This window comes from Apus apus, chromosome 3 (genome assembly GCF_020740795.1).
Source record: "Apus apus isolate bApuApu2 chromosome 3, bApuApu2.pri.cur, whole genome shotgun sequence".
Classification (NCBI taxonomy): domain Eukaryota; kingdom Metazoa; phylum Chordata; class Aves; order Apodiformes; family Apodidae; genus Apus; species Apus apus.
This window is the reverse complement of record NC_067284.1, coordinates 100099281-100113037: the sequence shown is the minus strand read 5'-3', so window position 1 is coordinate 100113037 and position 13757 is coordinate 100099281. Positions and strand designations below refer to the sequence as shown.

The 13757-nt window shown below is 46.4% G+C and overlaps 1 protein-coding gene across 3 annotated transcripts in view; it reads right to left on the bottom strand.

Moving 5' to 3' along the window:
* Positions 1-340: 340 nt before the first annotated feature.
* TULP4 (TUB like protein 4) overlaps positions 341-13757 on the bottom strand; it is a 144871-nt gene continuing 131454 nt past the window's right edge. For all 3 annotated transcript variants that reach the window (XM_051616259.1, XM_051616261.1, XM_051616260.1), the window contains 5 exons: positions 11718-11862; positions 10300-10393; positions 8641-8784; positions 2610-5188; positions 341-851 (listed from right to left, as the gene is read on the bottom strand). In XM_051616259.1, coding sequence (XP_051472219.1) covers positions 735-851; positions 2610-5188; positions 8641-8784; positions 10300-10393; positions 11718-11862 — 3079 coding nt within the window. In that variant the 3' untranslated portion in view covers positions 341-734. The remainder of the gene's footprint in view (positions 852-2609; positions 5189-8640; positions 8785-10299; positions 10394-11717; positions 11863-13757) is intronic.

The following is a 13757-nucleotide window of genomic DNA, read 5'->3' as shown; positions in this document are numbered from 1 at the left end:
AAGATGCTTATCCCCAATAACAGCACACAAAACAAGCAGACATCAACTTTGATACAGTGGGATTTTAAACCACCCACTGGTAACAAATGTTTCTCTTCTAAACAATACATCATTATTTTTAAATTAAACATTGACCTACATAAGCCTCCTTGGAACTTGTGGTGCTCAGTTATTATCAGAGATCAGAGAGGAAACACACGTCTTCAAGTATTATAGATTCTTTTTTTTTTTCTTTTTTTTTTTGCTGCTGTCACTGATGTTGAAGTAGTAGTAGTACAAACTGGACCAGAAAAAAGTTATGTTCCCTGTTTTAAAAAGAACAGCATGATATAAGGCAGTCTATCAAAAAGAGCAGTCTTTAATCCCCCTATGAGCTTACATCAGCTACTGTAGCAAACACAGCAGAACCACCACAACAAGCCAAAAGCCACACTTCTCCACGTAACACTGAATGGCTCTCAACCCTTCAATCTTTCTGAGACCCACCACAACGCTTAAAAAGAAAAGAAACACCTGAAAACAAACAAACAAACAAAACAGAAAACAGCCCCCCACCCTCCAACCCCGTGACTGATTAGTTAATGCCCTTCTGTTGGGCACCAAGAGACTTTTCCAGTTTTACTGCCTCCTTCACTCCCAGGCACCTCCGCACACCTAAAGCAGGCTGCCCTGACATTTTCTGGTTTGGACTTTATGAGAAGGTTAGCATTTTCCTCTCTTCAGTCTCTGCTTGTTCATTTGAGGCGTTGAGTCACATTAGCCAGAGCAACAGCAAAGGCTTGCACTGCTGAAAATGGATACTGAAAGTCCAAAATGTAAGCATTGCCATCAATCCTTCCAAACTGCATCACCTGGGAAGCAGGGGAAGAGAAGAAGGGAAGGAAAAAGAGAAACAAAAAAAGTGAACCACAGAGAATAAACCAGAGAAGAATAAAAGCAAAAGTTTTGCTCCTTTATAAGAACATCTCACCTCCTGAGGTAACATAAATGGGGATACTCACACAATGGGGTATGACACCAAAGAAGATTTAGAGCATTGTGCTGTTTGTCTGTACAGAGTATTTGACTGCGGTATTTGACTATACCATAAACTGAGCTTTAAAACATGCCAGACTGTACACAGCATTGCTGTCAGTATATTGTCACCAATTACTTCAGCAGATGTGGGTGACACCAGCCTCATACTTCCGGCAGGAAAATCCCATTCTCTTCCTTGGAGAGATGCTATCATTAACCCTTCAGGAAAACAGATGATGTTTTCAAAGAAAGGAGCTTTCAGGGAAGGACAATAACCAGTCTCCTGACTCTAGACTTGGTAGCAGGTAAGCTGGATGTTCTTGGCAGTTCTGTTTTCCTTTGCATAAACTTCAGTAGCACATAATTACACAGAGAATGAATTAGCAAAGGGGCAGCGGGAACTGTTTTGAAATGTAAAGCAAGGCTAGTCAGGTTGTTAATTGTTCTTCCACAGGGAATGTCTGAGGTTTGGGTTATTGTTACTGCTTTTTAATTCCCTTCATCAGAAGCCCAGATCACACTTGCTCTATACTGAGGAGGCTTGAGCTACACTGGAGGCTGTTTGTACAAACCAAGTCACGTTTTGCTCCCCCACCAGCAAAACCTATGGCCAGGTGATTTTGGCACAGCTGTCCACAGACACATATCCACAGCCATTTAACTGAAGAAGAAAGGGGTATAAATGGTGCTGATCACTGCATTTTTAATGAGCTACTGTTAGACAAACAAAATGAAGAGACTACCACTGGTCATGCATGTTGGATATTTAAGATATCTAACTCCCAATTTGAATCACAGGGAGTTGAGAGCCTCGATATCTTTACAGAGAAGGGACAGCTGGACAAGGAAATAAATGTGTGTTTCCTGAGTTTCAGTCCAGTGTCCTGCTGACTGGTACCACTTAATAGCCTGGGTTTGCTGTAGTAACACCCCACTTGGGCCAAGCTGAGAGAGCCTAAAATGAAATGCTTTGATTTTTTAACTGTCCACAGACCCCTCTGCCCATGGGTGGTTCAGAAGCAGCCCAGGAGCACTTTGGTCTAGGGAGGGTCAGTGCCTCCCTCCTCTATTATTAGGAACCAACTCCAGAAACTTGGCAACCCACAAGGTGGAATTTCGTCATGGAGGGAACTTAACTGCCTGCCTGCCCTTTGTCTCTGCCTTGCTATCTGCTGACCGTGTAACCTCTGTGAGCATCACAAGAAGGGAGCAGTGTTCACTCAGCTCGCTGCCACCCACAACCACTGAAGGCACATGCAGCTGCTGTTGGGGAGGTCTGTTGTGTTTATTACAAAACCCACCTTCCTTCAGCAATGAGAACCAGTGAGACTAAAGGAGGCCCTTATTCCCACATCTGACTGGAGCAAGACCAAACATATTTTGTACCTTTGCTTTACAAGTGAATTTCATCCTCTTTTCTGAATCTATACTTTTGGAGGCTGTTTTTTATCAGCCATGTGGCAAAGCTTTTTTCATGGAGCAGCTAATGTGAGTGGGATGCACTCAGCCACAGGAGAGGAAGAACTTCTTTCTGGCATGGCTTTTGCAGCCTCTGCCCCACACCCCAGCCCACGTGTGTCACCCCCTCCTACCTGTCGTCCTTCCAGCTCAATCTGGAAGTTTTTTGCTGACTCCTGGGTCACCCGCCCTCCGAAGTCCAGCTGGTAAACTTGTGTTGCCTCGTTCCACAGTGGCTGCTTGTTGGCCATCACATACACAAAGCCCTGGCTCCCCAGCCTCCCGTCCTCCTTCTCACTGGCCTTTCGGCACTTGAATTCATCCAGCTCACTGGCTGTCCTTAAACTCCTTTTTGTTTTCCAACCCTTTTTGCTGCCCTGGCTTTGGTTCATCAGTTCATCCCCACTGATAAAAAGCTCTGGCTCGCTTTCTGAACTGTCCTGAAACTCACTCGTCTTGTTTAGCTTCTTGGACTTTAGCTGGTCTTTCTGACTCTTGACTTTCTTCTTCTCCCTCCCCAGCCGAGGACTGGATATTAGCGAGTTGAAGTCGGTCAGTGTCCTTGCCTCCTTTTTGACCTTGCCCTCGGTGATGGCCTGCACGTTTCCTTCCTCAGCTCGACTGTCCAGGCGCTTCCGGCTCTTCTTGCCGAATTTGTCCGTCCTTTGAGGAACGGGGCTTTCCGTCAAGGAGAGCACCTCCTGGAAGGTGTCTGCTGTCTCCACCATCACCTCTGTGCCCACGTGGCCCTGCAGCTCTGGTGGCGGAGGAGACATCACCGGCTTCTCCACCACAAGGAGCGGCTTGGGGGGCAACGTGCCCTGGGGGTTCTGTACAGGTGGGCAGGCGTTGTAGGAGCTCCATGGGTGCAAAGCGATTGGTGGCAGCTGTAAACTAGAGCAGGCGCTACTTCCTGGGTACATGGGTGGCAAGGGGCAATAGGAGAGGTTGGGTGGATAACCTGGCTGAAGTACAACTGTGGGCTCCTGCTGTGCAAACTGCGTTGGGGCCAGAGCTTCTTTGGGGGAGCAGGGGGGCTGCATTCCCTGAAGGGGAGGGGCATTGTAGCTTCCTGGGTAAGGTACTCCAACCCCATAACTCGTCTGGAAAGTGGCAGTGGGACTGGTTGGAGACTTGGGGGAAACAAACGGCACTCGAGACATATCCAGATGTTGAGCTTGACCAATGATGAGAGGAGTGGGTTTTAGAGGGTTGGGCATTGAGTTCTGAGATGTCCTTTCCTGAGGAACCCATATCTCTTCGTTCACTATAGGGTCCCACTGGTATGGTGGTGGCCGTTTTACACTGAGGGCAGCCTCTGCCATGGCCACAGGTACGTGCCGTATTGATTTCTCCACCGGGCAGTGCTGAGATAGGGCCTCATCTTCCGTGAAGGCAGAGTTGATATAATCTGCTCGGTCACGGGAATTGTCAGGTGGGCTCAGCAAGCTGTAGGAGGACTGGGAGGCCAGAGGTGAAGTACTGACAGAGTGAGCGATGACGGAGCTGTGCTGGGAGCCACTGCCCGTGCCCAGATCAGGTCTCATGCTACCAATACTGGCAGTGCTGCTGCTAGCATTGGCACTAGCGATGTTGCCCACACCACCCGCGCTTGTGTTGCTGCTGCTGCCGCTGCTGCTGCACTGGCTGCAGGTGTACAAGGCGGTGGGTACTCTCTGCTGGTACTGCGCCGTCACAACGCCGCTCTTGGCCTTCGGGGGAAGTTGCAAGGTGGCTCTCTGACCATCCACCAGCTGAGCCATTTTCAAGGCTGCCTCTCTGCTGTTCCTTCGCAGAGTCGCATGAATGATGCTGCTGTCCAGCCTCTGCGTGACGCTCCTGCCCTGGGACAGCTGGCTGGCGATGTCGGGGTAGGGCGGCGGGTCCCCGGTTGGGATGGAGTACCGGGGGACCGTCAGCCGGTTCAGCGTGGCGCTGGTGCAGGGCTGCTGCATCTTCTTCTCAGCAGCGGTGATGCGCAAGGTGGCCGAGCTGCCGGGCCCTGGCAGGGTGTAGGTGCTCTGGGCGCAGAGCACCCTGGCGCGAGGCCGGCACACCTCTTCCACGTTCCCGCTGCTGTCAAACGTTGTTATCCGCTCGTACCCCAGAGGGGTCTGGTAGTGGCCTGCTGGGTAGAGGGAGAACTCCCCCTTTTTCAGGCAGAGGTCAAGGGGGGGCTGTGGGGGGCCGGGCGGGAGTGGTGGGGGGGTGGTGAGTGCCGTGGGGATGGTGCCGGGGTAGGGCGGGGGGGGGTTCATCTTGTTCAGCTGCAGCTCCTGGGCGGCCCCAAAGACAATGGCGTCCCCTTCCACCAGCTGCGGCCCCGGCCGCGGGGCCTTGGCCTTGGGCGGGGGCTCACGCTCGTGGTCGCCGTGGTCCCGCAGGTCGGCCAGGGTGATGGCGGGCGGCACGGGGGGCGGCGGGGCCAGGGCTGGGGGCGGCGGGGCCGCACGGGCCAGCTCCCCCCCGGCCATCGCCCCCGGGCCAGGGAAGCGGCCCGGGGGCCCCGGGAAGGGCCCGGCCCCCTCAGCGCCGGCTTCGGGCGGCGGGTTGGCCAGCACGTCCAGCTGCACGTTCTGGTTGGCCAGCAGCGACTGCACCAGGCCGATGCTCTGCGTGGGCGACATGGCCTGGGCCGAGCTGTGGATGGGGGCGATGGGGATGTTGACGGTGCAGGGCGGGCTGCTGGTGGGGGCCCCGGGGGCGCCGGGCACTGCAACAAACAACACAGCGTGTCAGAGAGTCATTTAGGTTGGAACAGGCCTCGAAGATTGTCAAGTCCGACCATTCACCCCGCACTATCAACTCCACCACGTCCCTAAGCACCACAAGCACCACAGCCTGTTCCAGTGCATGATAACCCCTTCAGTGAAGATATTTTTCCTAATACTCAGTCTAAACCTCCCCTGCTGCAACTTGAGGTAATTTCCTGTTGTCCCATGGCTTGTTACTTGGGAGAAGAGGCTGACCCCCCACATCGCTACAACCTCCTTTTAGGTAGGCGTAGAAAACAGTAAGGTCTCTCCTCAGCCTCCTTTTCTCCAGGCTAAACACCCCCAGCTCCCTCAGACGCTCCTTCTAAGACCTGTCCTCCAGACTCTTCACCAGCTTCATTCCTCTTCTTTGGGCTTGCTCCAGCACCTCAATGTCCTTCTTGTGGCGAGGGGCCCAAAACTGAACACAGTATTCAAGGTGTGGCTTCACCAGTGCCAAGTATACAGGGACAATCTCTTCCCTACTCTTGCTGGCCATGCTATTTCTGATACCAGACAGGATGCCGTTGGCCTTCTTGGCCACCTGGGCACACTGCTGGCTCATGTTAAGCCAGATGTCAACCAGCACCCTCAGGTCCTTTTCTTCTGATCAGCCTTCCACCCCCTCCTCCCCAAGCCTGTAGCATCGTGTGGGGTTGTTGTGACCCAGCTGCAGGACCCAGTACTTGGCCTTGTTGAACCTCATATAGTTGGCCTTGGACCATTGATCCAGCCTGTTCAGGTCCCTCTGTAGAGCCTTCCTACCCTCAAGCAGATCAACACTCCCACCCAACTTGGTGTCATCCGCAAACTTGCTGTGGGTGCACTTGATCCCCCTCACCCAGGTCATTGACCAAGATATTAAAGGGGACTGGGCCCTGCACTGATCCTTGGGAAACAGCACTTGTGACCAGCTACCCGCGGGGTTTAACTCTATTCACCCCAACTGTCTGGGCCTGGCCATCCAGCCAGCGTTTAAACCAGCAGAGCGTACATCCATCCAAGCCAATTTCTCCAGGAGAATGCTGTGGGAAACTGTGTCAAAGGCTTTATTAAAGTTTGGGTAGACAACATCCTCATATTTTCCCTCACCCACTAAGCAGGTCACTTTGTCACAGCAGGTGATCAGTGAGGCAGGACACGTATTTCATACACCCATTTTGACTGGGCCTGATGACCTCTTTGTCCTGCATGTGGACATGCCATCTCGTCCTGTTTGGGACCATGTGCCATGTGGTGGCACTCAAGATGATCTGCTCCACAACCTTCCCTAGTACTGAGGTCAGGCTGCTAGGCCTGCAGTTCCCTGGAATCCTCCTTCCATCACCCTCTGCCTGGCAGGGAACCGCTTTGTTTACCAACCTCTGGTTGGGTAAAAGGCATGAAAATAGGACATTTTCCTGAAGCAGTGTTTCACATGTTTTTGGAGTCTCTTCTTCCAGCACTAGTGGAAGACATGCAGGTGACTAAAAAATGTCTTAATGGGAAAATTCATGGCAGCACTGACATAAAATTCAGAAGCTGAGAGGAAATTGGTTTTTAAAGCTAGTTAGAAGAAAAAAACATTGTACATATTTTGTACTTTGTCATTCCACTTTACCTTTGACTTTTAAAACTACCTGCTATCTTCATGTCCTTGCTTAACTTCTCTGCTGCATTTGAGCGGACTGCTATCAGATCCCAAAATCAATGGATCAGACCTTAATGTGAACAAGGAAGCCAGCCCTCTCTCCACTGATTCCCACTGTCACTGCTGGTGGTCAACTTTAAAGTAACTTCTTGGGAGTGATGCTCCCGAGGTAAATAAACTACAGAGCTTGCTTTCAGTCTATACTAGGATTGTCACAGACTTTGACAGACCAAGGAGTTTACCTGGTGGGTCTGAATTACCATTCACTTATCAGCCAACTTTAACTACTTCTACTCAAATCAAGAAAAGTTTTGCTGCATCAGGACGCACTAGTTTTCAGGGAAGTTTTTTTTTTTTATAACAAATACATCAACAAACAACAGAAAGGAAAATCCACTCACAGACGTGTGGCTGCTGCCACTTTTTCTTTGCCCCTAGTCCTAGGACCACTAACATGGCCTCCTGGCTTCCTCTAGGGCTCCTCTTCCCTGATGGTGAGGCACAAAAAAGTCCCCACTGACTGTCCCCATGCTGACTCCCTCTAGAGTCAGTCAGGTTTCACCATGCTGAACTGAGCTTCAGGAGGAAGATGAAGTGATGCTCCTCAAGCCTGACCTGATCTGACAGCAGTTAAGAGTTTTGTCTTCAACTTTTGCAGTCATTTAAAATAAAAAAAAAAGTTGAGGAAAAGAAAAAGAATGTTGAAGACCTGCTGAAGGTGCTATACTGTATCTAGTAGCATGTCCCCAGCCTCAGTGAGCTTAGCAAAACTGGAGAATACAGACAACAGTTGAGAAAAATGAAGTATTATATTTGCTTGAGTATAGTGGGCAATCAAGCAACCAATAACACAAAAGTAAGGAAGATGAAAAAAAGGAGGGAGAGGAATATGATGGAACGAAATACAGACAAAACCTAGAAGTGTTCTTGAAAGACGATTTGTAAGGAAAATATGTGAGGAAATAGATGAGACATCAAATGTGAAATCTAAGGAAAAAGATGGGAAACCATAAAGATTCAAGAACTGGGCACTGTAGTCAGGGTAACTTCTGCATGGACAGGCTGCAGTCAGAAATGTGAAAAGCAGCAAATGTATATAGGGAAAGTTTCCCACATGTGGTGGTGGTGGTGAACAAGGAACAGTAAGGCAAGAAGCAATTCTGGTAATTTTATGCAGAAGCATGGATCTTGCTCAAATGCTTCCAGTTCCTTTTGCAAAAAGTGGTGAGAGTGATTCCAGTACGAACTACCACTGAAAAATGAGAAATTCTTACTGATCCCCCTTGTTTACAGAGTACTTACAATTTTAGCCTCTCTGTAAGACTTGGTATTGATAAAAATCCAAATGGGCATTTATCACTTCTCAAAGGATGGCCAAGTTTTATTGGAACCTGCTCTGCAACCCAAGTTCCTATCAGCAGATTCTGCTTTGCTGCCATCAGGTCACAAGAACCACCCTTTTGATCTTTCAACACATTACAATTCTGTCCTACAAAGATGCAGAATGCAAAGCTTCAGTCTACGGAGAATTCTCAGTAAACTGAATAGAAGCTTGTTAACTTTCCAATGAACTTGAAACTTTTACAGATTATATTTTCTACCTATTTTAGAAAACAATGTCCACAACACATATCAGCCTTATTCTAATTTGATTCTACAGGGCCCCATCAGACTAGGGGATTTTGATTTGTGTGTTTACCAGAGGGGGCTAGTGACACAAGTGATCCGTCCTCCATCTAGCTTAACCCATAGCATGGCTCTGCTCCTCCAGTTCCTCCTTACCTGGTAAATCATCTTCATCTTCACTGAAAACATTTGGATTAAAGACAGGCAGGTTAATGTAGTCCATCGAAATCTTCCGCACTTCTGGGAGATATATTGTCATCTGTCTGGGCTGAAGGTGCAGCAAGCTGGTTTTATATATTACTGGAGAAAGAGTATAACAAGAAATGAATTTTAAAAAACTGTTAAACAAAGAGCATCTAAAGCTAAGAAAGAATCAATTCAAAGCACACTGAAGGGTTATGACTATTTTTATTTAATGTATTAATGAACAAATGCATTTATGGGCCATTCTTAGCCAAATCACTATGTAACACTACATAAACAGGATAAAGAAATCGTTACTTTCAGCTATTTCTCTATAAATTGAAGCAGCATCTCTGTAGTTAAATAATTTGTAAAAATAATGAATTGCTTCATCTTGTAGTCACATCTATTTTTTAAAAGGGAAATAATTTTTCCATTCTACTTTTGGAACTCTTCTCCACAGGATCTTGTTGACTTACATGAACTTAGGCAAAAACTGGAAAGCTCTCAGGAAGAAAATCTGTTGAGGGTTACTCCACACAAAGAGACCAGAAGAACATTTGAAGAAAGTATCACCACATACTTAAAAAATACTTGTATCCTTCCCTACATATTTGTCACTGATAATGACAGAATAAGTAGAACCTCTGGTCTGAACCAGTAGGGTCATTCTTACACTACCTTTTGACAATGATTGCAAATGCAGATGTCAGAAAACTTGTAAATTACAAAAAAAAGTTGCTGGAACAAACTTGAAGGCTTCCATAACACTTCATCAAGCAGAAGGTGCCACTGCCCTGTAACAGTAGCATTGGTTGTCCCCAGGGTGACAACATCCTGGGAGGATAACCTTCTGTTTGGAGGCTGGGCCAGAGAAGGTCCTCTTCCCAGTACCTGGGACACTGTTTCTTGTCCAACAGCAGCCACAAAAGATATCTATTTAACTAATTCTGCATCCAGGACATCATGATGTAGTCCTGACCTTACTATATAATGCAACACAGGAAAAAGTAAGTTTTCCAAAGAGGTCATAGAACTTCCACACATACACTAATATTTTGATTCAGAGCTCAGTTTTGCTAGATGCTACCCTGTTGTTTACTTAGCCTTCTTCCTTTCAGCAGAACTATCTAGGGAGAAACGGCTGACACAGGAGAAGGTCAAGAGACTAGACAACTGCTACTTTTAATGAAGGCTGCAAATTTACAATGCTCCAGCAAGAGAACCATGTGATAAAGCTGTGCACTGACTTGGAAAAATCTTGAGCATGACGCTGTAAGAGCTTTTTTTAACATTATTTTGATACAATTAGCAGCTAAATGACTATTAAAAACTGAGTTTTAAAAATATTTCAATTACAGTAACTTAAATCCAGTGATTTTTACGGTCTTGCAAAAAACTGTCTTCATTTGGGTTTTGTTCAAATAATCTGTAAAAGTAAAGGTCTGGGCCTTTTATGGATCATGTCATTATTGTATGTATAGATTTTAATCTCTTTTACTTATACTGAGTTTTGTAATAGCTAATTCCTACTGTTCACAGAAAACAAGTGCTTTGTTAAAGAAGAATCACATGTTTGTTTTTTGTTAGAAAGAGTCTGACATGCAAAAAGTCAACAGAATTTACTTTTACCTGCACCAAGGTTAGTTGGTAGGAAAGCAGCCAAACCCACAATTTTAAATTTTGTTCCCCAGATATTAGATGTGACCTGAGCAAGGTAGTTGTGCTGCAAAGCAAAAAGAAGATAATTTTCACCTAATAAAAATGGTATCAAGCTCTATAAAAAACCTGCAGAGCAATCAGGCTTTTGCAAGTGACAATGTAATTTCGGTTTCTCTTGTTTTTATTTTATTGAAACAGCCTAATGTGCCTATTAAGAAGTCCCATTTTGATACCTGAACACCATCAGAAATGGTGCTAAGAACAGCCACGTAGGCTGATTAAAGCTGCTGAAGAACTGAACAACATGATGGCTGCTTAGTGAGAACAGGTCTCTTTCCAGACACTCGCTTCTCCTGCACAAGAATGGCCTGCATGGCCATTCTGGATTTCAGAAAGTAATACACCCTGCCCTTTGGTTCTATGCTTATAAATCACTTTACAGAACAATAAGTAAGACAGAAATTAATTACTCATAATGACAAGCGTTTTTCCTGGAGCTTCCAAAGCAGCTTCCCAAACCACTGCTTCCATGGTGATCAAATTATGGGTCTGAAAGGCCAATAGATTTTATGAAAGGCCAAGAGTTACACTTTCAATATCAGAAGCAGGATTCAATCCACTGGTCTCCTGCCCTGTTCAAAGGACCCTGTCTACCACTGCAGTGTAAGTGATCTAGAGTGTTTCAATGTAAAGAAAAAGTGAAAAGAAAGCAAAAAAACCCCAACAACTGAAATGAAACAAAACAAAAAAGAACACAGACTAATATTAATAAAATATGTAACACAGGTAGTTCTACAGCCTGCTAAGTTTCAGTTACCCAGAGGTCATGAACACCATAAAGAGCTAATTCCTTGCCATCCTTCCAATTAAGGCTGTTTCATGTTCTTGATCTAGTTGAAGATGTCCGTGCTCATTAGAGGGGGGTTGGACTAGATGACTGTTAAAGGTTCCTTCCAATCCAAGCTACTCTATGATTCTATGAATTACGAAACAAGGAACATGTGACCCTCTGAAGCAAGCATTTACCTATCTCTGCAATTCCTAGCAAAGCAGAGAACTATAGTGGCATAAGGACAGCTCCGAGAAACTGAGTAAGAAGCATTTATTTCAAATAGCCAACAACATCATGTAGAATAAAACGTCTCACGTGGATTCAAACTGACAGAAGTTAGTGGTGCCAGGATTTATTGAGCAATGCCTGATATTCCATTGGCACTTTCAAACATTAACATTGAACTGGAAGAGGCAATTAGCTAGTTGTTCCATCTAATCACTGCAATTAAATGAAAACAATTTATTGGTGATAACTGGATGTATACCACAACTTGCTGCCCCTGGAAGGAGATACATTTAGACTCAGGTCTGGTAACGATGTGCACAATAAATACCTGAGTAATATCTTCTAAAGGAAACTCTCTTCTGGTCAGGCTTGGTGAACCAATAGAAGGTTTCCTTATTGGTAACCTTGGCGATCTTGATATATCCTGTGCAGCTCTTGACATCTTTGGAGATTTGCGAGCTTCTATATTGATTCTGCATATCAGGCAATAATTAGAATCATCAACAGGCATACAAAAATGCACAAAAATAATATATTTGAATGTAAAGATGTAATCAAGGCAACTGGCAGGGTGATTTCTAAGTGGCTAATTAAGAATCTAGAATCTACACAATAGAGAGTTCTGGGTCAAATTTTAAGAGATTTAAGGTGTGCTGGTTTGGTTCTGGCATGGTTTCAGTAGTGGGGGAGGGGCCCAGGGGTGGCTCTTGTAAGAAGCTACTAAAAGCTCCCCCGGCTCAGGTGGCCCAGGCTGAGCCACTGGAGAGACAACAGATGTGCTTCTGTGACTAACAAAGGAAAGAACTGATATAAGATCTGAGCAGAGAGCAAGGGGAAGAGATGAACTAAAGAGGTGAGAGCAGTACTGGAGTAGAGATCCCCAGGCTGGTGAGGAAGAAGGGGAAGAAGGTGCCCAAGCAGAAGTTCCCCTGCAGCCCATGAGGAGATGGCAGGCTGTCCCCCTACACTCATGGAGGAACATGGCAGAGCATCCCCTAAAGGCTCCAGAAGAGGAGAATGTGGACCTGCAGCCCGTGGACTTGGATTTGCAGCCATGGAAGACACTGTGCCAGGGAAGGTGACTGTTCCCAAAGCAGCCCGTCACTGTGGGAAGCCCACGCTGGAGCAGCCTGTTTCTGAGAGACTGCACATCGTGGAAAGGACTCATGAAGGACTCCCTCCCATGGGAGGGACTCTGTGGGGAAACAGGGGAGGACTGTAATGAAGCCTTCTCCCTGAGGAGGAAGGAGCGGCAGAAAGCAACAGACTGTGACCCGACTCTAAACCCCATTCCCTGTCCCCCTGTGCCACTGGGGGGAAGGAAGTAGAGAGATTGCAAATAAAGTAATTTGGGCCCAGAAAGAAGGGAGGGGTGGGGATAACATATGTAAGCCCTGCTCTTTGTGTTGTCTGTGTCCTGTGTGCATTTGATTAGTCATAAATTAAATTATTATTTTTCTCCAAGTTGAGTCTGTTTTGCCCATGACAGTAATCAGCCAGCAAAACCTCCTTGCCCTTTGTCTTGACCCATGAGCTTCTGGTTGGCCTTTGTCCTCCCCATCCCACAGCGTGTGTGTGTGTGTGTGGTGGGGGGAAGTGAGTGAGCAGCCACATGGCTGGTTCTTTGTTGTTGGGTCAGGCCCAAACCATGACGTAAGGCCTGACACACTTGCAGTGACTCTGACCAGATGCTTTCTGATTCATTCAACAAAGCTTACAGCAATTCTGCCAGATACAATATAACCTCCACTAATCCATAAAAAAGGTGCAGAGCTGAGCTATTTCAGCTATGCAGACTTTGAGAAAAGCCTCAAGAAATGGTAACATGACAGCTCAGCTGGCAGATCTCCATGTTACTATAACAGACCAATGCTCCACAAACTTTGTCAGTGCCTTTACTCTAAGCCAAAAGTTATTCCTACCTCCCATTATACAAAGCGGGTCATGAATAAAAGATAAAGCACCTGAAAAAGTTGATTAGTAGAAAAAATAATTAGCAAAAGCTACTTTTCCAAAGTACAGTCTTAGAAAACCAAGAATGCAGGATGGCTGTCTTTCCTGAGCCACTTCAGTTTTTGGCTCAGGAGTAACTGATGGTTCTTCTGTCAAGTACTACTAAGCTAAAACTTTGATGTTTCACAAATTATGTTCACATATAAAGAGATGCATTTGCTTTGCCTCATACTAGGCCAAGCTCATCATCTAAGGTCTTTGGAAGTGTCAGCTGTAGATAGAAGGCATCAGGGCCTCGGTCCCATCACATGAAGCTGGCAGACAGATGTCAGGGCCTATAAGAAGCACCACAGACATCAGTTGGGTGCTGTGCAGGTGGAGCATTCTATGTACATAATTAATATAATGAAGATCT